The sequence below is a fragment of the Antennarius striatus genome, chromosome 20 (genome assembly GCF_040054535.1).
Source record: "Antennarius striatus isolate MH-2024 chromosome 20, ASM4005453v1, whole genome shotgun sequence".
NCBI lineage: Eukaryota > Metazoa > Chordata > Actinopteri > Lophiiformes > Antennariidae > Antennarius > Antennarius striatus.
Window position 1 is genome coordinate 14429374 of NC_090795.1, and position 26816 is coordinate 14456189.

The 26816-nt window shown below is 41.9% G+C and overlaps 2 protein-coding genes across 9 annotated transcripts in view; one reads left to right on the forward strand and one right to left on the reverse strand.

Moving 5' to 3' along the window:
- The first annotated feature begins 196 nt into the window (after positions 1–196).
- rmdn1 (regulator of microtubule dynamics 1) lies at positions 197–4536 on the forward strand. Of its 3 annotated transcripts, XM_068304022.1 has the most exons (10): positions 197–375; positions 656–761; positions 907–991; positions 1176–1335; positions 1521–1610; positions 1695–1750; positions 3680–3767; positions 3907–3937; positions 4071–4204; positions 4320–4536. In XM_068304022.1, the coding sequence occupies exons 1-10, from the start codon at positions 244–246 to the stop codon at positions 4359–4361; spliced, it is 924 nt and encodes a 307-aa protein (XP_068160123.1). In that variant the 5' UTR covers positions 197–243; the 3' UTR covers positions 4362–4536. The 3 variants fall into 3 exon arrangements, with proteins under 3 accessions (XP_068160123.1, XP_068160124.1, XP_068160125.1); XM_068304023.1 differs by lacking the exon at positions 4320–4536 and having other exon boundaries at positions 3907–3979; positions 4071–4203; XM_068304024.1 differs by lacking the exons at positions 3680–3767; positions 3907–3937; positions 4071–4204; positions 4320–4536 and adding an exon at positions 3043–3670.
- An 11383-nt stretch (positions 4537–15919) lies between these two features.
- Positions 15920–26816, reverse strand: part of LOC137587658 (NEDD4-like E3 ubiquitin-protein ligase WWP1) — a 30692-nt gene continuing 19795 nt past the window's right edge. For all 6 annotated transcript variants that reach the window (XM_068304224.1, XM_068304223.1, XM_068304222.1 and 3 more), the window contains 15 exons: positions 25745–25919; positions 23784–23838; positions 23214–23298; positions 22115–22243; positions 20571–20643; positions 20414–20485; positions 19595–19683; positions 19251–19410; positions 19024–19157; positions 17881–18021; positions 17677–17797; positions 17443–17547; positions 17238–17334; positions 17049–17121; positions 15920–16757 (listed from right to left, as the gene is read on the reverse strand). In XM_068304224.1, coding sequence (XP_068160325.1) covers positions 16658–16757; positions 17049–17121; positions 17238–17334; positions 17443–17547; positions 17677–17797; positions 17881–18021; positions 19024–19157; positions 19251–19410; positions 19595–19683; positions 20414–20485; positions 20571–20643; positions 22115–22243; positions 23214–23298; positions 23784–23838; positions 25745–25919 — 1609 coding nt within the window. In that variant the 3' untranslated portion in view covers positions 15920–16657. The remainder of the gene's footprint in view (positions 16758–17048; positions 17122–17237; positions 17335–17442; positions 17548–17676; positions 17798–17880; positions 18022–19023; positions 19158–19250; positions 19411–19594; positions 19684–20413; positions 20486–20570; positions 20644–22114; positions 22244–23213; positions 23299–23783; positions 23839–25744; positions 25920–26816) is intronic.

Consider the following 26816-nt stretch of genomic DNA (forward strand, 5'->3'; position numbering starts at 1 on the left):
GCAATGCTTTATTTTTGAAAGTGCATATGAGACGTTTCTGTTCGTATTTATTATCTGTATGTGTTCGTCTTGTTAAAGAGATATAACGTGAAATTGGTCCTGAAGAAATACCAACAATAATATTCTAGTGTCTTTTAGCAGCGTCACCCTTTTTGAGCTCTTGAACGTACCAGGTATTTGAGGACGGTCAGTTCACAGTACCATCCTACACAGTCTGTTAGTGAGTTCTTGGACTTTGGCAGAATGGCTGGAGGAACAATAACGCGTTGTGTGAGCAGGAATTTACTGTCCGCATCTGAAGCAAAAGCCGTCAGAATCAGATGGACGAACCAGTATAAGAGGACAACTTTAAGAAAGTCTACAAATGTTTTGACTGTAATTATCTACTCATTCTACTCTAAGTTACTGATTGTGTTTATCGCACTTGTAGATAATGAAGCTTGTGAATTTCCACCTCAGTAACAAGGATGTCATTGTGAAATCAGTAACTTAGGGGCTTTTATGGGGTAAAAGGTCAGCAGGTTAGCTGCTTAGCTAGTACCATGATGTGACGAGAGGTGCACAGTGTTCAGTATGATGACATAATTTGAACTGACTCGATGATATAAGTTGTCACACTGAACAATGCTGACGTCACTTGATTTCTCACCTACAGGCTGGAGGAGCTTCCTTCCTGCTGGGGCTGCCAGCTCTGTCTGGTCTGGCTTATGCAGCTTACCGCAGGGTGCAGAGTTCATCTGTGGTCCTGGCTTTAGAAAAAGGTATTAACAAACTGCTGTACGTCAGATATCATCCAGACAAAGTGGGGGTTTGCTGGAATTTGGAGTTTACGGACAGCCTGAAGGAAGGTGTAGTCTTGTGAATGAAGATCCTATCTGACTGGATTTGTGCTTTGCATCCGAGCAGAGGAGCTGTTGGAACAGGCTGATTATCTTTACGGCTGTGCAGAGACAGAAAAGCTGTACCAGCTGCTGCTGCAGTACAAGGACGGGTAAAACTTATCTCTGCTCTTGTATTATATATCTTGGTATTTTCATCCATTGTTATTGTTTGTCTATTTGAAGTCAGTTTTATGTCTTTCATGCAGCTATTATCTGAATTATTTCCTCGACATATTATGAGTTTAAGTTAAATTTCTGACTGTTTTGTCATTTATCTGCTGTGTGTCCATCTAGTGAAGATGCAGAGTTTCTTTGGAGGTTAGCCCGTGCGTCTCGTGACCTGTCCCTCCAGCCCGACACAGAAGCTGACAGGAAGAAGCAGCTGGTGTTTGAGGCCTTAGAATATGCAAAGAAAGCACTGGAGAAAGATGATAAATGTTTTGCAGCACATAAAGTAAGATGGTGGTTTCACAAAGAGGTTCAGATACAGATTCATCTCCACCATGTAGTTTTTACATGTTTCCTGCCACAGAACCACATCTGCATGATGCTTTTCCTCTAGCACCCCTGACAGCCACAATAAAATGTGTCTCAAGGTGCAGTTTGACCAATCTCTACATTTTTCCTCTCCTCATGCAGTGGTATGCGATATGTCTTAGTGATTCTGGGGATTACCTGGGAGTTAAAGTGAAAATTGGAAATTCATACATCATCAGGGACCATCTAGAGGTGAGAGGGATGTGTCAACAAAAAGTGATTGTATCTTGTGTTTATACTCTGAAACGTGTATAAATGAAACTTGTTTCTTCCCAGAGGGCTATCCAGCTCAATCCCAAGGATGCAACTTCCATTCATATTCTGGGTTACTGGTAAGTCTTAACAAGATTTAATATTTAATACGATTATAAATAATATTTTATGTACTACGACTGCATACGGGGTGGCGCAGTGGTTAGCGCTGTCGCATCACAACACAGCGGACCCGGAGTTCACATGCTCTCCCCGTGTCTGCGTGGGTTCTCTCCGGGTTCTCCGGCTTCCTCCCACCTCCAAAAGCATGCGCTTCAGGTTGATTGGCCGGTCCTAAATTGCCTGTAGGAATGAATGTGTGTGTGGCTCCGCGGTGCACTGGCGTCGCGCCTTGAGTGTCCACCGCCTCTCGTCCTATGCCGCCGAGATAGGCTCCGGCTCCCCGTGACTATGACTGACTGACTGCATACCAAAAAACTATAATGAAAAACTTTTTTTTTTCTCTCTATAATTTTGTTTTTTCAATCAATTTCAAGTAAACTTTCATATTTTCACATATAATTTGTTTGAAACGATTTTTTACATCCCGCTTCAAAGCGGTGATGAATTGTGATTGCCAGTGTGTTTTGTCTGTGTTTGTCCGTCCGTCAGTCCGTTTCTGTACACTCATGAACCGGATAAGATATAAAGACAAGGAAGAAGGCCAGTTTGAGTAAGACCATAGATCAAAGCTAGTAATTTGATCTATGACAGTAGGCCAGAGCACTACCTTTGATGTTTGACCAATGCAAGTAGGTCTGGGTAAAATTTTGAATTCAGGGGTGTCGCACATGAAAATATACAGTATCTAAAATAAATACCTGGTGTATTAAGATAAGTCATAAAAGGGATTTATAATAGGAAAAAGTTAAACTGAAAAATATGTTAATTTATAAATTCAGTATTTTAGTAATATTTCCACTAAGTTTAAATACTGTAGTCTTTTTTTTTTTTTCAAACTTGACATGACATATACTATTCTTTATGCTTTTTTAATAATTTTTATATTTTTATCTGTGTATTAAGTATTGAATATATACAGTTTTTATTTTCTGGAGTAACTGACTAAAACTATTGAACATTTTCATGATATTTTTACTTTCTCAGACACCCCTCTAAATAGTGTTACTAAGGCTTTAAGCAGGTCTTTGAACCAGAGATTTTTGCCGATCGGTTCGTTCCAAACAGCAACAGAATTTCTGGTTTTGCGTTCCATCCATGAACTGATGTTCCAGAACCGCTTAGTACAAAAAAAAAAGTTCCCAAACCGGTTAATAACATTCCTTGCAAATATGAATAGGTAGGTAGCTTTCTGAGTTTTAAATTGTCAGTTAAAGCAATTAGTTTACACACTGTAGATTTGTCCCTACAGTAAACAGAACAACAGCACTGATCCAGTTACGGAGCAGAGGATGGGGAATCAGAGAGAGACGGAGAAGTTGCGGCAGCTTATGATGCAACAAAGTTTGTCTATGTCAGAGCTCACAGGGAGCGAACACGTGAAGCTCTGAACGAAGCATCTTGTGATCGGTCAAGAAAAGAAAGAAAACACCGATACATGTCCGGAGCGTCGCAGGAAGTCCACAGAAGGAGATTAATTGCTACAAATTGCTGGCAGTACAGGGACACACTGAACTGAAAATGACTGGCAGCCAATGAGTTACAGTCTAAATCAAACTTTTTTCAGATTGACAGAAAGCAGTGTTTACCTGTTATGAATATGATCGAGGTTGGGAGACTGCCTTTTCCTTGACTGCTGGTGATATTCCTCTACTTCTCTCTCATTATGCATTGAGTGAATGTCAGAAAGGGAAACATGAGGTCAGATATTTTTTTCAAGAGCGGAAAAAGAAAAAAACGGTATGAAGCTGTTGCAATTATTTTGTTACGATTCTGTTCCGGAACATATAAATATATAAAGTTTTTAGTTTTTGTTCCATGAACCGGATCAAAGCCCTAGCTTTAAGTCACTGGAGGCTTTGTTAACTAGAAAAATCTGTGTCTCTAAGGTGCTTTGCTTTTGCTGAGCTACCCTGGTACCAGCGTAAAGTGGCAGCTGTCATTTTCTCATCACCACCTACATCGACTTACGAGGAGGTGATTATACGTTTCTGTACGAACTGACCAACAGCTGTTTGTTCAATCTGCTCCACACTGAAATTTGTCACTTTTTTTTTCTGTCATTATAATCATCTTTACATATTTGCATAAAGTCTTGCTGTTCTGCCTCTTTCAGGCTTTGGATTTCTTTCTGAAAGCTGAAGAAGGTAAATCAGCACAAGAATAAAGGCACAGGTCAAACCACCACAGTACGACTAGTAGCTGCAGCACAGAGGACAGAAATGTTGAAAAATGTATTAGGCCTCCAACTAACGAAAACGTCCGTTTTCTTTTTCTCAGTCGATCCAAACTTCTACAGTAAAAACCTGTTGATGCTTGGGAAGACTTATATGGCCATGAAAGACAATCAGAAAGCTCTGCTCTGGCTTACCAAAGCGAAGGAGTACCCCACTCACACCCACGAAGACAAAGAGGTGCATTTACATTGATTTACTGTGTTAACTGATATGTTTGATTTGTATCTTTTTGCGTAAACAGTGCATGTTGATGTGAACATACACAGGGTTTAATGTGTTTGTTCTGATGCAGGTCCATAAAGAAGCTGTTGACCTATTGAAGAAGCTAGGATGAAGTTAGCATGAGTGCTGATTGGCACTGGATGAATTTAAGATTTCACATTTGCGGCAGCTTCATTCAGCTGTAACACCGATTAAACTATTGTCACAACCTTTTTAATTATCCTTGTTTTCATCCAAATGGAAATATGAAATCTTGATATTGAATAATAAACAAGATCTGCCTCTTTGTTATTGCCTGAATTTGTGTGAAACCTGAGGTGAGCACAGCTGTAAGATTCTACTACAAACCTGTTGAACAGCAGGTCTAACAACAGCAGCTGGGATCTCTGATCAAGTTGGTTCCAAACTGAACTGGGATCTGTGTGATGGAAGGTATTTCTGTAGGTCTCTCCTTCATCAGTGGCCGACAAAATTATTGGTTCACAAAAACAGACATTTAGGGTGGAAAACACCCCAGCTTAAATCATGACCAGTTCTTTGAATTCATGTAATGATGATGTCATTAGGTTTGATGTTTACAGCTAAGATCAGACTATCCATTGTGGTGGAGATGTGGGGGAGTGAAAGGTGGTTAAATTGTGAACAAAAAGTTTTATAAATTTATTCAACTGCTTTGATCTGGAATCAAATTATTGAATAATCAAAGTTTTTCGGTGGAAATGCATTAATTTAAAACCCTGGTGTGGAGTTTGCATGTCCTCTCCATGTTTTCATGGTGTTCTCCCTGGGTTCTCTAGCTGCCCACTATCACCAAAACATGCAGTTATTAGAGATTGATTTTTTTTTATGGTATGCATGGCACAAAGCAATTTTAGATGTAATGATTACAGTATATGAAAAATGTGTGGTTGCAATGGGAATCAATGGGACCAAATTAGACACTAGGGTAAAGACTACATAAAGTGAATTTCTCTGTTCTATAAACCTTGCAATACAAGAGACGATTGAATTTTAAACAAACACAAATCCTGGCCAAGTTTCACACAATTAACCTTTAAACTGATCAAGATACTGTATTTAGAATCCAAAAATTAAAATCAGTTTAAAGTACAATGTAATGTAATGTTTGGTCCCAGAGGTGCCTTGTGGGTTTTGAATTAAACTGATTGTGGGGCTGATGAACATGAACAAACCGGCGGGTGGGACATAGCGCAGCCTGGCAAGATGGGTCTGGGCTGGCACATGCGGGCTTTAAGCGCTTTGTTAAAAACCCGCTGGGGCCCCTGATGTTTTCGATGGTTCTGAGAGCCCCGCTATCAAACCCAGCTATACTAGTTGCCAGGGTCTTGTTTAAGGGACATGTTTGTGACCCATATAGCAGGATGGAGAGGACGGCAAAGTTGTAAATTCGGAGCTTCGTCTTGCGTGAGATGTTCTGGTGTCGCCACAGCGGTTTCCAGAGAGACTGCAGAGCTGATGCTGCCAGAGCTCTTCCGCGGAGAGTCTTTAGTTTAAGGTCCCTATTGTCTGTCACTGTGGACCCCAGATACACAAAGCTCTTGACAGGCTCTACAATGTCATTACCAAGCTGCAAGGGGGGTGTATCCGGTCTGTAACCAACATGTGTGAACTTGGTTTTAGTTCATCTCACTTGGAGGCTGAGCTTCTCTGCCTCTTTGCTGTAAATGCCCTCTGAATAAAGTTTAAAAACATTCTTTACTTTACAAGTCTTTATTCTCACTTCAGTAGTAGTAATTTCCTCCTTAGTCAATATAAAAAGAATTTCCACAACAGCATGACCAAACAATATACACGCTAGCAAGCGACTGTGACTCATTGTGGCTGCACAAAAACGAACAATCGGTGAGCAGGGAGGGAGAAAAGACTTTCTCCTTCTGTGTGTGTGTTCACATACAATAAGTGTGTGTGTGTGTGCGCGTGTTTAGAGGCAGCTTGGACTGACGGAATATGTCAGAAAGGTGTCTTAAGTTACTGTCATTGAACGCATAGTACTTTTTCTTTCGGCTATTCCCTTCAGGGGTCGCCACAGCAAATCAGTTGCCTCCATCTAACCCTGTCTTCTGCATCCTCCTCTCTCACACAAACTACCTTCATGTCCTCTTTCACTACATCCATAAACCTCCTCTTTGATCTTCCTCTGGACCTCCTGCCTGGCAGTTCCAGCTCTGCCTCCTCAGTGACACTGTCTCTAGACCAAACAACATCGCTGGTCTCACCACAGTTTTGTACACCTTTCCTTTAATTTTAACTGAAACTCTTCTATCACACATCACACCTGACACTTTCCTCCACCCGTTCCATCCTGCCTGGACACGCTTCTTCACCTCTTTTCCACACTCTCCATTGCTCTGGACTGATGACCCTAAGTACTTAAAATCCTCCACCTTCTTGATCTCTTCTCCCTGTAACCTCACTCTTCCACTTGGGTCCCTCTCATTCACACACATGTACTCTGTCTTACTGCAGCTAACCTTCATTCCTCTCCTTTCCAGGACACACCTCCACCTCTCTAGCTTCTTCTCTAGCTGTCCTTCTGCATTCCTCTTCATGTACAATGGGGTGCTTAGTGTTTCAGAATACTTGGTGTGCCAAACGTCATCAGTCATGTGGTTTTTCCACGTTTGAAGCAGGTTCCGGAGCAGTGTTTCACATGGGAACGCCCACCGAGTCCAGGGTGCATATCTGAGCGCCGAAACAAAGGGGACATCACTAGTTGTCTGTTCTTGTTCTGGATTTTGATCCCTTGCCTGTTTGACCACGATTTGGGCATTTCTAAAATTAGAAATTTGTTATCCTTTAAAGGCACAGAAAAAAATCATTCATGCCTTTGTTACTTCTAGATTGGATTACTGCAATTTCCTATCATCAGGCTGTTCAAGCTCCTCAATTAGGACTCTACAATTGGTGCACAATGCAACTGCTTGCATACTGACCCGGATTGGGAGGAGAGAACACATCACTCCTGTCCTGGCATCCTTACATTGGCTCCCAATTAAATCTAGAACAACATTCAAAATCCTCAAGATCACATATAAGGCTCTTCGCTGTAAGGCTCCATCTTACATTGAAGATCTCATTGAAGTGTACCACCCTCCAAGGGACTCTTTGATCTGAGGATGCAGGATTTCTGGTAACTTGTCAGGTCTGTCAGGACAGAACAGGAGGCAGAAGCTTTAGCTTTCTGGCTTCTTTACTCTGGAATGATCTCCCGGTTTCAGTCCGGACGGCAGACACCCTTAGCTTATTTTAGAGTAGACTTAAAACCCTCCTCTTTGGTAAAGCCTACAATTAAAAACACTAGATTCTACTAGACAAGCTGCTCTAGGCAAAGACTGCTGAGGGTATTTTTCTGTCTCTCCCATTAAAGGGAGTAACTTTAATTACTCTGGAGCTTCTACTACTTCTCTTTCACTGTTTTTCCTACTCACATTAAATGAGACTTTTTGCCTGCAAGATACTGCTGCTGTCGTTGTGGTTCTGTGTGGCATGTGGGGAACAAGCATTGAAAACAAGAAATCTAAAGGCCTGGAAATCCTGTCCCCACTTCAGCAACTGCAGCACAATTTGGACTGGAATTTCTCTCCCTCTCTCTCTTTCTTTGCCCTGTCTCCATCCCCAGTGTATTTCTTTTCCCACCCAAATGACCGCCCTCCAGAGTCCCGGTCCTGCCCAGAGTTTCTTCCTCGATTAGGTTTTTTTTCCCCTGCCACTGCGCTTATGCTTGCTCTGTTGGGTTCTGTTGGGCTTTTTCGTCTGTTATAGGGCTTTGAAATGTCTGATGATGTGATTAAGCGCTATATAAATAAAGGTTGATTGATTGACTGATATTACAGATAGACAAGATGGGACACAGGACACAGGTATTGGAGAGACAGGGTATTGGAGAGGTCCAGAAAAGGTTCAAACAGAAAAGGTCCGGCAAAGGTGCAGTGCAGGAGGCACTCCCCCCACCCCGATAGTTTCGCAAACAGGAAAGGGAAAGGGAAAGAAGTAAAACAAGATGTGAAGTGTTTTGCTTGCTTTGCTAACCCCACACTTGAAGGGATGTACCAACGCCGAACATCAAAGGCTGGAATCCCCTCAAAGACCAGGTTGTTGTTCCTTTTTTATTTTATTTTATTTTTCTTTACAACCTTTTCCTTCAAAAGTCTTCAACAGCAGGTGAAAAACCTTAAACACCACATGATTATCATTTTGTAAAACAGGTTCTAATAAATCAAATAATTATCAGACCCATAATCAATAATTATAATACAAATTAACATTGATCGATTATCAAACCCTTCCACATTAACCATTAACCATTGAATGAAAAGATGTTATTTTCCCCCTTTAAGTTAAAACAGACGTGAGTAAATTATTTCAATGTGAATGCATCAAAATATATGAAATACATGTTTTTCTTTTAAACCATGGAACCAATTAATTATTTTACTATACCAACATACAAATAAATTAATCAACTCACAATTTCAACCCAGGTTTAGACACACATTTACATCCAAAATCCACTATATTTTTTTTATTTTTTAAGTAAGTCACTTTTTTAGCAGCCTTAAACATGCTATCTGCAGATAGAGAAAAAAAAAATGACCCGTTTATCCCATGCCCTCACTAGCAGCCAATGAACTAGCAGTTATGTCTGCACATCAAATACTTTTAATATGGATTAAGCAGACAGCTACTATAGCGTATTCGGACCAAACAAGTTACACTGTCTCTTCCTCACCAGCCAACATTTAGACACAGCACCAGGCGCTACAAATAACTTCACCCACACCTCAGATACCTCGCGTCCACACATAAAAAATAAAAGTGTTCTTACCTGCGGCGTTCAGCTCTTTGTTAGCACTTTTTGCACGCTCTGTGGGGAAACTAAACTTTCCTGCTTTGCAGTGGCGCCTCTTTTCTCTGCTCAATTTGACACAGGTGAATAATCAGCATGCTCGTGCCCCAGCTGATGAGCGCTCAGCTGCAATTATACACAAATATACGTAAACTACTTTAAATGCACAAACTGAATGGCCGAACTATACCAAATTACACACAAACTTTATTCAGGACTATCAAGGCGAACACGGGTGCGGAGGTGCTCTGCCAAGTACTCAATAATGAAAATACAATATTTACAACTGCACTGTAAAAGAAAATATGCTGACTTAGCTTAAAAAAATTACGCAAACTCATTGCCTTAAATGACTCAAGCTAAGTCAATGAAAAATAGTTGAGCAACCTTAACTTGATCATTTTCAGTGGCCAATACTTAAAACCTTTAAGCTAATACAACTTAAAAAATTTTAAGACCTGTTGACTTAAAATAACCTAAGTCCATTTTAAGTTGACTTAGCTTAGTTATTTTAAGTCAATGAGTTTGAATAAATTTTGTAAATTATCCCAGCCTATGTTCAACCCTTTACCTATATGGCCTTGCTAGCTGCCAAGTGTGGGCATACAGTTCATTACAGTCGCAACCGTGTGTAAATGACATTCAAGGTGAAACGCCATCAAGTACCGCAACACTGTTACACGGCTTTTCAATACCATAACTCCTCCAACACAACATGGGGTTTGGCTGATTGTGCGCGCTGCAATACCGCCGTGGTTAGTGCACGCGCATCAGCTGATGAAACAGCTGTTTGCCGCTACACAAGAAAAAGGAGTTCCAGATAAATAAAACATTTGAAAGAGAAGCTTAAGAATGTAAAAAAGCAGAGGAACAAACTGATAAAATTAATATTGCATGCAAAAATAAAACATCATTAGTCTCCAGGCAAAGAAACAAAGATGCTACCAGGAAGCAACACAAGGAATCCATACATTTAAAAAAAAAAAAACTATTTCACAACATCATCAGATGAGAGATTAAGAAAAACAAAAACCCTTCGGGGCCATGGCACCAGAAGCCAATACTGAGTGTGTCATCAGGCAAGATCCTAATAAAGTACCGTCTTCTTCACCAAATCCAGCATTAGCTTGTACTGTACTAACCTACAAGCTAATCAGAGGAAAGGTACAGCCAACAAAAACCCAACATTTCTACAAGGTGTCACGCAAGCTGTATATCTGTGTGTGCCTTGTCTGTCTAGCTAGCTGTTATTTAACATATAGTTAACTGTAATGTAACCTTGTGTCTTAAAGATAACTAAACAAACATTTTTATAAAATTAGTTATTCAGTGTTCAAATTAATAAAATAAAAAATAAATAAATAACATGTATAATTCAAAAGGAAAATTCATAACGTGCATAATTATTAGTTCAATCATAAATCAGATGTTTTTGTGGTTGAAGGTTTGTCCAGTCCTCCGGTTCCAGATCAGATCAGGTCCGCAACAACCTCTGGTGCCACTTCTTCTTCTTTGTCTTTTGGATTGGGATTTGGGCCTCAAGTTTCTCCACCTGGGACTTCCAGATCTTCTCCTTGTCTCCCCACTCCTGCTCTTTTTGCAGCAGGGTGGCCTTCAGAGTCTCCGTCTCCTGGAGGAGAGATGCCTTTGCCTTCTCCCACTGGGTCCCCTTGCTTGCTGCCTCCTGCTTCTTCTTCTTCAGGGCGTGTTGGAGCTCCAGCTGGTCTTTGACCAGAGACATCTTCTCCTCCTGCCAGGTCACCTCTTTGGTCTCACAGTGGAGCTCGGCCTCCTTCAGAGCAGCTTTCACAGTCATTACTTGTTTTTTATGCTCTTCCAGCTGAGCCTCATGGGAGGCCTTCTCCTGCTGCAGAGATGTCTCCAGACTTTTATTCAGGTCTTTGAGCCTCTCCAGCTGGCCTTGCAGGTCAGCATTGCAGGAAGTCTTCTGCTCCAGCCTGGTCCGGATGTCCAGCTGTGTTTTTGTCATGGTTTCCAGCTGGGCCCTCAGAGCCTTCATTTTCTCTTCATGCTCCTTTTTTGTCTGAGTCAGCAGGTCTTCTGCCTTCTCCAACTCATCCTTCCATGAGATGAGGTTGGTGGTAGGTTTCTGGTCCTCGAGTGCCTCTAAGTAGGTGTTCCCTTTGGGTTGAGCCAGCTGGGCTTTCAGATCATGGATCTCTTTCTTCATATGCTTCTTCTCCAGTGGCCATGAGCTGGCAGCTTTCTGTTCTTCAATCTTTTGGAAAAAAGCTGTCAGCATGTCCGCCTCAATCCCCACGCGGATTCTGCCTTCAAGCTTTCCTTTGGAGACCCGGACCGAGCTGCCCGGCAGTGCAACCATTAGCTGTTCCTGCATGAGTTGGTCGTTGATCTCTTTCGTCTGGGGCATGTTTTTGCCTTTCCTGTCTCTGATCTTGTTGGTTTAGTCTAGCAGTTGGTAGCTTTTAGCATGACAGTTGGTTTTTATGCCTTTCGGCGTGCTTTGAAGTCCATTAAAAGTGGACATTAAAGCAACACATTAAGGCCAATTTTTAAAATATTGCTTAGTTACTCTCGCTCTTTGTAGTTGTCAGACTATGAGAGGAAGTAGGAGAACCACGGGAGTGGAGGCGCTCAGAACCCAATCTGTAACAAATCTGCTCCGTGTTCCAGCACAATATGACAAAACATACCCTGGTTACAAAAGTAGGTTTGTAATCACATCAGCAACAAAGAGCAACAACCATCCATCCATCTTCAACCACTAATCCACGGCTGGGTCGCAGAGGCAACAATTTATGTCAGGATGCCCATACTTCCCTCTCCCCGGACACCTCTTCCAGTTCTTCCGGAGGGATTCCGAGGGGTTCCCAAGCCAACAGAGAAATATAGTCCCTCCAGCATGTCTTCCCTGAGGCCTCCTCCTGGTTGGACACGCCCGGACCACATCCGCAGAGGCGTCAAGGATGCATCCTGAACAAATGCCCGAGCCACCTCGGCTGGCTCCATTCGACATGGAGGAACAGCGGCTCTACTCCGAGCTCTTCCCTGGTGACTGAGCTCATTCTATCTCTAAGGGTGCACCCAGCCACTCTACGGAGGACACTCATTTCAGCCACTTGTATCCGGGATCTTGTTCTTTCAGTCATGACTCAAAGCTCATGAACATCCCTAAGAGTAGGATGTAGATTGAGCTTTGTCTTTCCAAGTGGCTTCTTCACCACAACAGACCTAAACAACGACTGTATCACTGCAAAATCTGCAATGATCCGTCTGTCAATCTCACCTTCCATCCTTCCCTCACTTGATGAACAACAACCCAAGATATTTGAAGTCCTCCACTTGGGGCAAAGACTTCCCACCGACCTCAAGAGGGCAGACCACACTTTTCCGTTTGAGAACCATGGCCTCGTATTTGGAGGTCCTGATATTCATCTCACTCGTATCGCACTCAGCTGCAAACCACCTCAGTCCTAACTGAAGGTCCAGGTTTGAATAGGCCAACAGGACAACATCATCTGCAAAAAGCAGAGATGAAATCCTTTGTTCCCCAAACCGGACTCCCTCCAGATCCTGGGTGCGCCTATAAACATCACTTTTATGTACATGATACATGGTACTGGTTCTTTGTGTATCGCACAATCAATCTTTACTGTATTTGTATAGCGCTTAATCATATCAACAGACATTTCAAAGCGCTATAACAGAGAAACTCAACAGAATCTTTCAGAGCAAGTACAAGCGACAACGGCGGGGAAAAACTACCTCATTGACGAACAAACTCCGGGCGGGACCAAGACTGTGGAGGACGGTCATCTGCCTTCACCGGCACAAGGGATCATAATGTTACCAAATGTCATGTTGTGTTGTAGTAGGATCTTCCTGTTGTACTGTCATTTCAGAGAATGATGCCGATGGACATGTAATTCAATTGATCCTGCAAAACCTTAGTTTTTTGAAATTAGTCATTATTTTTGTGGTTGTTTTCCTGGTTGTCTTTGTGGAATTCCTTTAGCTTGTCATTGTTAACATGGTTGATGTTGAATTTAATGCTTTTCCCACTTAGTTTGCATTTCTCTCCAGTATTGGTGACTTTCATTTAGATTGTTTTTTCACGTGACGATGATGTATAGACTGTTATTCATGGTTCTGATGTCTTTTTTTGATGATTTTGACGTGTGATGTGTTTCTCCTGTTCATGTGACATATTAAATCATTTAGATTTCTGATGTTTTAGGGATTATTTATTTTTCTTTGGTTGTTTAAATATGAAGAAAAAGGGTGTGAGTAAAACATTATACTCATGTGTAAATCCTCATGGCTGTTTAAGACAGTTCATGACACATTCTAAATTCTTTACCCTACATAAGTTAGACACACACATATACAGTACATCTCACAATTGATTTGCTATTGGAACTATCTATAATATATTAGGTGCTTAAATGTTTTCTGAAATACAGCAAATTATTTTTTCAGTCAGTTTCAATTTCAATTTCAGTGCAATTTCCTCCGGGATTAATAAAGTATCTATGTATCTATCTAGGTTCAGATCGGGTCAGAGGTCACACTACAATAATCATGAATTGTTCTATAGTTGACTCACTTTCTCAACCATCCTCCTATTAGTTTTCAGTCTTTGTTGTCCCTTCAGTAGTAGTTATCGCCTTCTTATTCAGTAAAAGGACATTTTCCACAACAATAACTAGAACAGAAACAATCATTTCTGTGAATCCTGAGATGAACGCTTCTCATCTCTCATATTCTCAAAAAAAAAACAAAGCCTGGCCACGGAAGGGGTTTATTCACATATTTATTTATATTTCATAAATCCATCTCTTCATTAAAATGGGTGAAAGCAGATTAAAAATGAATCTTCTATACACATCGTCTCCAGTAAAGGGGCATTCTGTACAGTGTAGTTGGTGTTTACAGTGTATCTACACGTGATATGTTACAGTTAGGATGTGTACCAGGTGGCTTAAGCCCCAGTCAGCACAGTAAGAGTTTCCCTGCTGCATTATCACACACCGAGTGAATATCATCACATAGTGAAGGAACAGTCCCACTCATCACTCCTGCTGAGGGAATACACCTGCACAGGTGGCGCTGTTACTTGCTACGACAAAGGCAACCTGAAGTGTCCCATCTATTTGATAAGAACAAAGGCATCACAGATTTCCATCAATGTAGTGGCAGCTCTGTGTAATTTATCACAATATTTAAGCACTTTATTTACTTTCAAATTTTTTTACAATGAATATTCACATACACAGTTGATTTTGTTTGATTACACGTTGCTGCTCAAAAGGAAGCACAATGTTCTGCAGGTTGACTTCTGCTAAAAGCTGGCTCCTTTTGCTACGGTAAATGTTTTTCTTCATACTGTCCTCCCTCCTTCCTCCTCTTCCTCAAGGACATTATATACATGACTGGTAAAGTGAGGAATCACGAGCTTCTCCTAGAGAGTCTAAAGCAGCTTGCTGCCGTTTGTAGTGCTCAGTGTGATGAAGCAACGCTAGTGAGAACAAAACGGTCTGGTTAACCTGCATTTAAACAGCTGGCTGAAAAGCACCGGAGGTGACGCCTAGAAATTAAAGAGTGAGACGTGACTGGAAAAAAAGAAAAGGTGCATCCCCTGAAGCATTTAGGGATAAAGAAAGGGTGAGGGGACAGTGGGGGATACTCAACAAATGTCAGGCTTCCTACAGTGTGTTGTCCAGGAGGTTCTCACACATCTTTTGGTCTGTGGTACACGATCGCCTCATCGATGAAGTCTCTCCATCATCATCATCATCATCGGCCTGTGAATGAGCTCAGTTTGGTATTCTGATTAATACACACATCTTCAGTAAAGTGAGGCTTTGATATTAGCTCAAAACCTGAGAATGGACATGGTCTGAATAAATTAGAGTAGTAATCTCTGAGGTGGGCTGAGCCCTATGGCTTCATTCTATGCAGTTGAAACGCCGTCACAACGGACAGACATCGGACACTGAACCAGACAGAACTACAGCTCCTCCTGTTGTGCAGGTGGAGGTTCACGACCCAGTTAAAAGCTCCTCATAAGGCTTTAACACTTATTTTCTTTCACTCAGGTGGGGGCTTCCCTAGGCTGTCTGCATTCAATATCTTAATATACTAATTTGAAGTCATTCAAAACACATTCCAGAATTTGTTTTTTAAGTCGAGCGCCTCTGATCTCCTTTATGACCATCAACAAATCTAAGAAACATGACAAATCTTAAAGGGCATTTCAGGTCAGATGAAGAGATTCGTTTACATGCTTTTGTTCCATACATGTATGACAGCTTGGGAAACCTTTGATTTATGGTGTTGTTTGTATGTTGATTGTAGACATCTCTAATCAATATCCTTTATTTTCTATTTCCCTCTGTGAGCAGATTTCCTCATCAGAACACACTTCTGAGTTGTAATGCAGGGGGAAACATTAACAGGCCATGTTAAGTATGGCTGTAAGATATAAGATTAATTGAATCTGATATTACATTTCTAGCCAGATTTCCCACAGCTCCATCTATTAATATACTAAAAGAAGTAGAATGATAAATGAGACGTCATCTGATGATTTTCATGTGCTCTGTGAATCACAGTGGTTTTATATACTTGTCCAAGATCACAACTGAATCAGACGTCAAACAAAATCTGCCACACATACAAGAGCCACTGAGCCCGAGGGATTTTTTTTCACTTTTCAACAGAAAATTGAAGTCTTTCTCTTCATCTCTGGTTTAAATGTCCGAACGATGAGCTGCTGCTGCTGCCACGCACACGCACACACACACACAACTCACTCTTACTTGTAAATATTCTCAAGCTCCTTTATTCCTTTATAAAGAAAACTTTCTCCACCAAATTCCAAGTCTTTTTCCAAACTTGTGTCCTTATCCAAATGTTATCCAAAGATAACTCTGGTGTCCAGAATGTCAGAGGGGACAGTCGTGTGATGGGGACTCTCAGATCCATCCATTCGTCCACAACACTTGATGGTTGTCAAAAGGTTTGTATAGGACAAGAGCATCCGTGCTGGAATGTGTGTGCGTGTGTGTGTGTGTGTGTGGTGGGACGAGCTCGTTGCACACACAGGTCAGAGGCAGCCATGCAAGCACACACAAATTGAAAAAAGTACTATGGGTCCGTGATTCAGGCATGTCACCCCAATACTACTTGTGCCTTTAAAAAGCCCTATAGAACTAGAACTTTAAAAGAAGACCGCGCTTCAACTATAACATCCTCTCCAAATACTTTGTCTCTTTTTTAAGAAGTCAGTCAGCAGTTGGGAGGAAACTAAAAAAATATGATTTCTGTTTTTAAACAGGAGCAAAAATGCTGAAATTCTTGCATATTTCACGATGGTGTATTTAGAATATATAAGAGCTGGGTTGTGGCAATAATGTCGCAGTAAATTAAGATTTGGTTTAAAATGACAAAATAGCTTATATACATTGGTGGTTATCTTGTGCAATTTTTTTTGTTTGTTTTACTTGGCTGAATAAACAGCAATGGGGAGGGATAGAGAGACGAGAGGACTTGTTCCTCTATTCTTGGCCAAATCCTTCTGTTTCCTCGATGGCAAAGAGCAGCTTCTCCTTCAGCTGTTCAAAGCTCTTGTAAGGAGGCAAGTCCAGACGGTTGAAACTGAAAAGGGAAGGTCACAGGTCAAATGTGAGAGAAGACGCTACCCAGGAACATTCTGACACCTTCTATTTATAGTAGAATACGATTTAGAATGACCAGTTTAGTTAAAGCTAGTGGCAGCATGTTAATGTGAAAAAAGCAGTCATTGAAGTTGAACACCTAGTTGTTATTACCTCTGCTTATTACCTCTATATTGTGTCACAATTAATTTCATTCATAACTACAAAATTGAATCCCTGTGAATTTAGTACACTGAAACAAAATCTGGGGAAGCAACCGTTCTCCACTTACCAGGTGTGGCTCCGAGGGAGCCACGTGTCCTTCCCCACCTTCTCGATGCAGAACTTCTGGGGCCCGTTACTGCCTGCAATGCAAAGATGGTGAAACTGTAGATTCATGCATGTATGTAACACGTATGTGTTGTGTCTGGATATTCATTGTGGTAGATGTGTTCCCCTGTGCTGTGCGTCTTTTACACACCCATGAGTTCAGCGAAGCCCCCCAGGGGAAGTCTGCAGGTTCCCGTGACAAACTGCATAAGCCTCAGACGCACTTCGTTGTCGACTTCTTTCACAAGCTGCACAGGATGAGGTTATACATGAGATGACGAGCTGATGCCAGGACACAGAAACACTATGTGTGTGAATGTGTGTGTGTGTGTGTGTGTGTGTGTGTGTCACTGTACCTGCCAGAACCAGATGATCTGTTTGCTGTTCCTCGTGTAGTGACGATACACCGTGTTCCTCTGCCAGTCCTGCAAGTCCACCTCCTGCATGCCACACAGCATCACCTGTATGAGGAGAACACAAACCAGTACAGACCAGACACACATGTTACAGTAGATGTTACAATCATGATCAATAGCAGCACTGAAAAGGTGAGAATTGAGACGCACCCCAACATCGGGAACAGAGCTCACCTCAAGTTCCTTTTCATCAAAGTACTGGAGCCACTGAAGTGGAACCACCTCATTGAAACCGTCCAGGAAAGCTTTGGTCTGTCCTTCGACGCCGCGGGAGAACCTCCACTCTGCCATCAGACTGCAAGACATGTAACTTCGTAAGTTGAAGTTAAATCTTCTCAAACAATGTGGTTGTTTGAAACAGGGGTGGGGATCCCGAACCTGATGTACTCCTCCTTGTTCTCCTCGGTGACTAAAACATTAGCGCCATCAGGTTTCAGGTCATGAGAGGTGATCTTCCCCAGAATCTCCATGTCCACTGAGAAGTACATCTCCAGACCACACTCCTCGATGTTGTTGTCCCTGAGACATCAGAATGTGTTACAGTCAGTCACACTGAGCATCCCGTTGTCCTCCATGTTCCTTAAAAACATCAAACCAAATTAATTCTGTAAGTAAAAACTGTGGCTGTCCATCCAGGTTTGGCTCCACCCGTCTTCAAACTGTTCATGTTGCATCTTCTGTCTGTTCTCTCTTCATGCAGCACCATGAAGTCAACATTTCTCCATCTGCCATCTTCACTCTTACATTTGGTCAAAACTCGCTGTCTATATAATATGTACGCAGTATCTGATACTCTGTGCTTCAGGAGAGATAGGAAGCTTCTAGAAAGACCTAAACAAATGGTGACATTCTGTTCCCCTGTGTTTTGGGATCACAGTGATAATGCACAAAGATAACTCATTGGCTGCTACGGCTTTGCATCATTTGATCTCCTTCGATGGACTTTCTCTCACACTTGAGACATTTATTCATGTTTTGTTTCTGTTCTTGACTGATCCCAAGATACTTTGCTCACTGTGTTCACTCACAGATGAGCTCTGACATACGCAGACTTTGTTGCATCGTGAGCTGATGCAACATGTCCGTCTGTGCCTGATTTTCCATCCTCTGTTCCGTAACTGCGTCAGTCGATCCATGATTAGAAACTTGATTTACACTGACAAGCTCCCCCAGACCGTCCCACAACCCTCCCCATTGTCAAAAAAAAATGGCGTATGGAGACGGCACTGGCAGCCAGTGAGTTAAATAAGTCAGGGTTCAAAATAATCATACAGAATTACAAATGTCTTATTAACCTGATAGTTTACACTTAGATACATTTTATATGGTTTACATAACAATCTCCGCATCACACTGGCGTTGCGCCCGGAGTTTACCCTGCCTCACGCCCTAAGACAGCTGGGACAGGCTCCACCTCCCTGCGACCCGCTACAGTGCATGAGGAGGTTCGGAGGATGAATGAATGAATGAATAACAATCTCTCTGCTCTGAGTCAAACACATTCTGAAGGCTACACAATACCTGATCCATATAAGTGAGTTGTAGAACTCTGGGTCGATCGACTCCAGGTCTTTGAGAATCAGCTTCTTGTTGAGCATGCGTTTGTAGAACGGTAGAGAGAAGCCTGTGTCGATAAACTTGCCATGGAAAAGGGCCTGCAGAAGGAGGCAAACATAAAAACCGCTGCTTTATGTGTTTAACGCTACAAGGGTTGTCGGTGCAGGAGTGAAGGCAGTATGTGAACGCACCATTGCGATGAAGCGGCCTATGAAGCAGAAGTAGGACAGGTGGTCTGGGTTGATGGCTGAAGCCGGGTTGATCTGCAGGCAGTAGTTGCTTTTGCCGGCGTACTCAAACAGACAGTACATGGGGTTCAGCACCTCATGGGACAGCAGGAAGAACCACTCTCTGCAAGACAGGTGAGACGGACACAAGTAGGGTGGAGCAGATAAGAGAGTGGAGAAGGGGGGTGAATTACAACACCAATTAGGGAGGAAAAGAAGAGAATAGAGAATCAAGAGTTAGACATGATGAAGTACTGCTGAAATTGCACAAGAAAAAAGAATAATATGTGGGACACTGCCTGCCATACCTGGCTAAACCACCGTAGTCTAAACCTTCCTCTCCCCTGAAGATCACATAGAGTCTCCTCCTCAGGTCATAAGGCTTCAGGGCCATAATCTAAAAAGAGAATGTCAAACATCACCAGTGTCAAAGGTTTCAGATTCAAAACCAAACTGGAACAAACGTCTGCAGTAGTAGTATAAGTAGTAATAGTAATAGTAGTAGTATTAGTAGTAGTAGTAGTAGTAGTAGTCATGGTAGTATTAGTAGTAATAGCAGCAGTAGTAGAAGTAGGGTAGTCGTACTGGTATTAGTAATAGTGCTAGTAGTATTAGTATTAGCAATAGTCGTAGCAGTGGTAATATTAGTAGTACTAATACAAATAGTAGTACTACTAGTAGTAATAGTTGTCGTAGTAATAATACTTAATAATAGTAATAGTAATAATAGTACAGTAATCCTTCGTTACTGTCGTTCCAGGAACCATCCGCAAAAACAAAATTCCACGATATAGCGACAAACTATTTTTTTATTTACAGTAACTTAACATTTATGAACCCTCCCCATGCTGATATTAAGCCGCCTTCTATCTGTATTACCTTTTCCCACACTCTTATTGACTGTTAAAAGCACTTTTGTGTCTCACAGAAGTGCGCTGCGTTCCAAGACTCATGGAACGTAGCGTATTTCCAGCTGCCATCAGCCAAAAGAATGTGTGTATGTTATCACATGACTACCTACTAAAAATCAGTGATGAAGTGACGCCGCGCATGTTGATGCGCGAATGCATGAGGGATTACTGTATTATTTGTATTAGTAGTAGTAATAGTAGTAATAGAACTCTTACTTGCTGGAACGAGTCTTCGAACAACGTCTGTCTGGAGACAGTGATCTTCACATGGCTAGGCAGAGCATTGGACTGAGGACAGACAGGACAGACATGAATCCACCAGTCATGATGAGTGACCGGAGGACGGATAGATGGAAGAAGGGAGAACACCAACCTGGCACAAATAGCGAAAGTGTGCTAACTTCCATCGGAAGCTGCGCTCGTAAGCAATCTGGGGTCCTTTAGTACTGAGAAGACAGGAGTTAAAAGATCAACACAGGAGCAGCGCTGGAAAGGGAATGTGTCCCTCTGCTGGGGTGAATCACGTCACCAGTCGCCTCAACTTGTTCCCAACAGAAAGAAAACTATGTGCTGCATGTGAAATATATTCTGATGTCATCCCATGACCTTCAGACTTGGAGAGGCTGCCTTTCCAACATGACCTGTCGGTGTTAGTACTAGTTATGAATCGTGTCCACTCTGGTCACTCCGAGTTAAAGGGTACCTATTATGAAAAACACGATTTTTCAGGTCTCTACATATACATAGTGGTCCTCCCTTACCTGTCAAAATCCTAGGATATGGAAAACAAACACTTCCTGCATCAACAGATATTTGGAATCGTTTGGATTCATGGCTGGACAGAATAAAAAAAAATCGGATTCATAAATCCCTGAACCTTACGTCATCTCCGGGATGATCGATAGAGAAATTGACCTATCCTGATTCATATTTGATTGTCCACCCAGATATGGACGTGGTCATCCACGAGGGGGAGGTCACTCAGGCTATGGTAGCAGTGTGTGGTAATGTCCTAGCTCAGAGCTTCACACTGAAAATTCCTCACAAGCTGTTGAAGTCAACTAGCATTTGGCTAACTAGTTAGCTCCGCTTCAGTTGAGTGTGCATGTCTGCTGAAGACATATCCTCATTGTCATAGCAAACACAGCTGCGTATATACACACGTCTCATAAACGGCCTCAGCATTTATTTACAGCCTAACAGATATTCAAGGGTCACCAGTCAAGGGTTACGTACAACTGACATAAAGACATAAAGAGAGAGAACATTTTTATCTTATTTACAGTTTCTTACGAGTAAAATGTAATACTGACGTAGGCTAGTAGACGCAAATAAAGTAGGGACGGCGCCAAACAGCCAACAGTTCAACATACAGTACTCATCCGCTTTGTATTACCACTTAACGGTAACTGTTAGCTGCTTTCCGGCGGTAGCTTCACTGCTCGGTCTTGTTATCTAGCGTTCGCACATTGTCCGCGACGATTGTTGGGAAACAGCTTTAATTACGTCCTGTCAAACATTGGTTGTCGTCTCAACTGATTTTTGTCCCATTTGCAGACACTGTATGTTTTAAATTCTATGCGATGTTTACCGATGGTCTCAATAGGATCAGATCGTGTGTTTACAGTTTACATAATGAACAACGGAGTCACGTTCGGCTGAAAGCAGCTTCACAGTCAGCGCAGAGAAATCAACAGTTATTAACAAGAAAGACAAACACGAGAAAAATAAGAGCGAAATGCATAGTAATAAAGTTACTGAAAATAAAGTTTCAGACTGACAATCGCTTTGACACCGGATCAAAACACTGCTTGCTGTGAACACATTCCGTTATACTCGACACACACTCCCACAGCTCTACAGGTAAGCAATACACAAAACACACCAACACGTATGTACTTTAAAGTGTGTTCTTACACAGAGGACTTTCCAGTGCGAGGGTCACTAAAGGTGGTGGTTCGGGTGTTGTGATCCACGAAGTATCGAACACCTTCCCTTGTGTAGCGGATCTCCCAACCTTCAGGCAGAGGATCCTCATTTTGTAGCCTAGACACACAGAACAATCCCTTTGTTAAAATAAAATAGTTAGCCTTACCTTAAAAGTTAAAGTAGTGAAACAAAGACCAGTCCGCGGAGTCTTCAGGATGGACCAACATTTAAATAATACAATCAACAAAAACTTGTGCTAGTTTTCAATCACTGTTGAGCTTGTGCTACTTTCCTGGAAAAAATACAGCAGGGTGAGCACGGCAGCAAACTTGTCATCTGTACTACTAAGGGACGAGCAAACTATTAATAAATACAACTTGTATGTTTGATATCCACACACTGCGTGGCCCAGTATGCACTATACCTCCTTCTAACCCCTCAGATCTGGGGACCACTTAAAAAAGACAAAGGTGACTCATCTTGCTCAGTTAAATAGTGTGCCATTAATGATTGAATCGCCCCTCCACTGATTGCGTCACAACATGTCTCACCTCTCTGTTTAATCAGTAGGTTATCATTAGAAAGACAAGCCTCACCATATTCTGCCCTTTATTTGTCTGTATTTTATTTGTTGCACGTGTAACACCGTTTATGGTACGGTTTTACTAATAGTAATTTATTTACAGTCTCTTTATCTCTGGGTGTTTATCCACTTTTGCCTGTGATGAATTTGATTATTTCTGTGTAAAGTTCTGGTTCAGGACTCCCCTTTTGATTTGAGTGGTTCTTTTGAAACCATCTTTCCTTCCTTGAATCTCTGTAGGATGTGCAGACAACACTCAATCATACATTTTGTTTCAGAGGAAGCCCAAGTTATTATAAATAGGACATTTTACAAGTGGTTAATATTAAATGCAAAAATAACAGTTTGAACAATTCCAAACTGGGCCTCAGAGAGATATAAATATATCTTGGGCTTTTGACAAGAGTTAGTACTTCTTCATGTATAGAAAACAAAATCTCCATTTCTTCCTCTACTACTGATAATCTTGTTAATACGGATGTGTGCTTTATGCACGAGGCTCACCCTTGGGTTCGGGGGTCTTCCCACTGCGTTGTCTTGGTGTTATGGTTGACAAAGTAGACTCTGTCGTTGGAGTCCACGCGTCTCTCTAGAGTTAACACAAACACAGACAGGAATCCGTGACTCAAAAGACAGAACAGACAAGTAGCAACACATCATCAGAACAGATTATCACCAGCGCTGGCTCAGGCTGTAACAGACTTGTTTGACTTGCTATTGTCTGTATTGTTTCTGAACAGAAAGTAATGAAGCTGAGGAAAGGAGGTTGATTAACACAACAGGAGGCAATGAAACAATTCAGATCATTCAGAACGCTTCAGTTAAACTTAAAACAGTTGAACAAAGTATTTGTAGTTCATCCATGAAAATAAGTACCATGTGTTTTGCTAAATTACTACTCTTCTTATCTTTAATACACACTGATGTGCGTATATTTTCAGTTTAAAATATGGAACACACTGGCTCCAAATGCAAACACAATGAGATACACAGAGCACAAACATGTGAGCAAGAGTAGAACCAGAAAAAGTAAAAAACAAAGTACGGCTTTCAGAATAAAGAACATGAACTCACCCCAGCCAGGAGGCAGCGGGCCAAGGGGGTCATTCTCAGCTGACATCATGGATGCCTGTAGTAAACAAGCGATGCACACATGGATATTACACACCAGTGTGATCAAAAGTTTTCAGATTGTAGGATATTAAAAAGTAATATTGAGGAGCAGGAAAAAAAGGAAGCAGTCAAAATCTAAATAAAGAGAGTGGTTTTGCGGTGTGATTTGTGGGATGGCTGCTGTGGCCGCTTGATACGTCTGAGCCGTCTGTCTCTTTTAAAAGCTAATAATCATCAGTGAAGAAGATGTCACTGTTCAGATTAAAGCCTCAGGACAGGGTCTCTCACAAAGACAACCAGAAACTGGAACAGGCATTTCCTAAATCTGACCAGGAGACTTTAAGGCTGAGTGTTGTTGGAAAACAAAGAGATGTCATGGAAATGACAAATCAATTTTCAAGACTGCGTTGCTTCTCTCCAGGTTCTCCAGCTTTCTTTCACCTCTAAAAACATGCGCTTCAGGTTAATTAGCCGTTCCAAATTGACCGTAGGTATGAACATGTGCGTGCGTGTTTGTTTGCGGCTCTGTGTGGCTCCGTGGTGCACTGGCGCCACGCCCAGTGTGTCCCCCGCCAGAATATGAAGCGGCAGAAAATGGCTGGATGGGTGTTTCAAGATGCAATGATTTGAAACCAAATCATGCCTCCCTTCAGTTCCAAAAGTTGGATCACTGCAGTTGAAAATATCAATATTTGAAAACATAATGGATCCTTTTCTGAGCAATCCAAGAGCTGTCGACCCGTCCAAACACTGAGCACCTGTGTCCAAACAGTAAAGATTGTCATATTTCTATTCCTTCTCGGTTGAGTCTAGAATCTCAGATTATCTTCGAGTCCCTTACAAGCAAATGAAGGCAGCAATCGATGGTCATTGGACTGTCTCCATGACAACGGAGAACAAAAAAACTATGGCGACACAGAGCAGCTATTTTACCGTACATTTCTGACACCAAAAACTAACAGCTGGAGTTTGTTTCATTTAAGGTGAACTGTGCGTTACACGGGCCGGTATGGTGGTGCAGTGGGTAGCGTTGTCGCCACACAGTAATGCAGTTCCGGGTTGGAGTCTCGCTCTGTGTGGAGTTTGCATGTTCTCCCCGTGTCTGCATGGGTTCTCCGGCTTCTTCCCACTTCAAAAATATGCACTTCAGATGTATTGGTTGGTCCCAAATTGTCCGTAGGTGTGAGTGTGTGCGTGTTTGAGTTTCTTTCATTTGGCTCTGCGGTGCACTGGCCTCTCGCCCCGAGTGTAACCAGCCTCTCGGCCTAAGTCTGCTGAGATAGGCTCCAGCAAACCCTTGACCCGCGATAACAGAAGAAGCGGTTAATGAAAGTGAATGACTGAATGAATGAGCCACAGAAATACACCTGATTTTTAAGTTACGAAAGACTGCCAAATAAAAAAGATCACTGACATCACAGATCATCATGGAGCATTTATGTAAGTAAATTATCTTCAAACAGCCTTCAGAAAAGATTTAATTAGAACCATAAAGGGTTTTTTTCATCTTATTGATTGAACATCCAGCTATAGACGCAGTTTAAACGGTGACAACCTGATTAAAGTTAAAAGCCAGTTACATCTAGTGTGGTTATGCAATTCATTAATGCAGTGTGTGCACAGAGGCAGCAGTTTTGCACACAGGAACATTCAAAGGGGAAATGTATTCTGGGAGTTGCACCTGGTGTAAAACCTTTAAGGTACACGCTGTTTAAGAAGCAAATGCAAAGGGTGCTCTTTTTAAAAAAAGAAAGCGCCCAGAAGTGAATCTGACACCTTAGTAGGAAAGATGAATATTTCAAAAAAGCCTGATTTCATAAGTTTTTGATGCACTGGAAAAAAATAGTTTCAGAACTTTGATAATAACAATTGAATTACAAAGGGAAGAGGGGGCTGGAGCGTGACGGGACAGGATGTCTTACAGAGTAGAGGTATCTCTGGTTGAATTGGTGCATAGCTCCCTGCAGCTGACTGCGCTGGCTCTGCCACTGCTCAAAATTGCGGACCGATTCCATGGTGGGCCGCTGCCAAGTGGTGGTACGGGTGTTGTGGTCCACATAGTAGATCCTGCCCCGATCATCCACTCGGCGCTCCCAACTAGAGGACAGGAGGAGATGATAGGAGCATAAGCTAAGCAACACAAAACAACCCAACTGCTGAGAAAATGAACTATAGGTTTTAGATATTTCATACCAGACTCCACATACTAATGAATGCATATGGCTTCTCTGTCTCTAAATCAAAGGTCAGACTGTATGATAAAAATTATTAAATAGGGACAGATATTTCACACAAAAAACTGTTCAATAGTTGCTTAGAAAATGCATCCCTCACTATCATAAACACATCCACAGAGACAAAATCCATATTCTCAATACAATGAGTCTGAAGCTCAGTTTCATCATATTTTATCATCATCTTTTATCAGGTTTTGTGGGCAGCAGTATGGTTTCATGCCAAAAAAAGAGTACTACAGATGCAGTATTTGCTTTTAAGATATTGATAGAGAAGTACAGAGGAGGCCAGAGGGAGTTGCAGTGTGGACTGTTGACCCTACGTGGAGAGTGTGGAAAAGAGGTGAAGAAGCGTGTACAGGCAGGATGGAAAAAAGTGGAGAAAAGTGTCAGGTGTGATGTGTGATAGAAGAGTTTCAGCTAAAATGAAAGGAAAGTTGTACAAAACTGTGGTGAGACCAGCGATGTTGTTTGGTCTAGAGACAGTGTCACTGAGGAAAAGACGGGAGACAGAGCTGGAGGTAGCAGAGATGAAGATGCTGAGGTTCTCTCTGGGAGTGACCAGGATGGATAGGATCAGGAATAAGTACATCAGAAGGACAGCACATGTTAGAGGTTTTGGAGATAAAGTGAGAGGCCAGACTGAGATGGTTTGGACATGTCCAGAGGAGAGATAGTGAATATATTTATAGAAGGATGCTGAGTTTTAAACTGCCAGGCAGGAGGCCTAGAGGAAGACCAAAGAGGAGGTTTATGGATG

Bases quoted from the DNA above. Each gene is read 5' to 3' on its own strand.
- rmdn1 (XM_068304022.1), top strand. From the start codon at position 244: ATGGCTGGAGGAACAATAACGCGTTGTGTGAGCAGGAATTTACTGTCC. The intron at 376-655 runs GTAATTATCTAC...TCTCACCTACAG, and splicing joins AGTCTACAAATGTTTTGACT to GCTGGAGGAGCTTCCTTCCT. The intron at 3,938-4,070 runs GTAAATCAGCAC...TCTTTTTCTCAG, and splicing joins CTTTCTGAAAGCTGAAGAAG to TCGATCCAAACTTCTACAGT.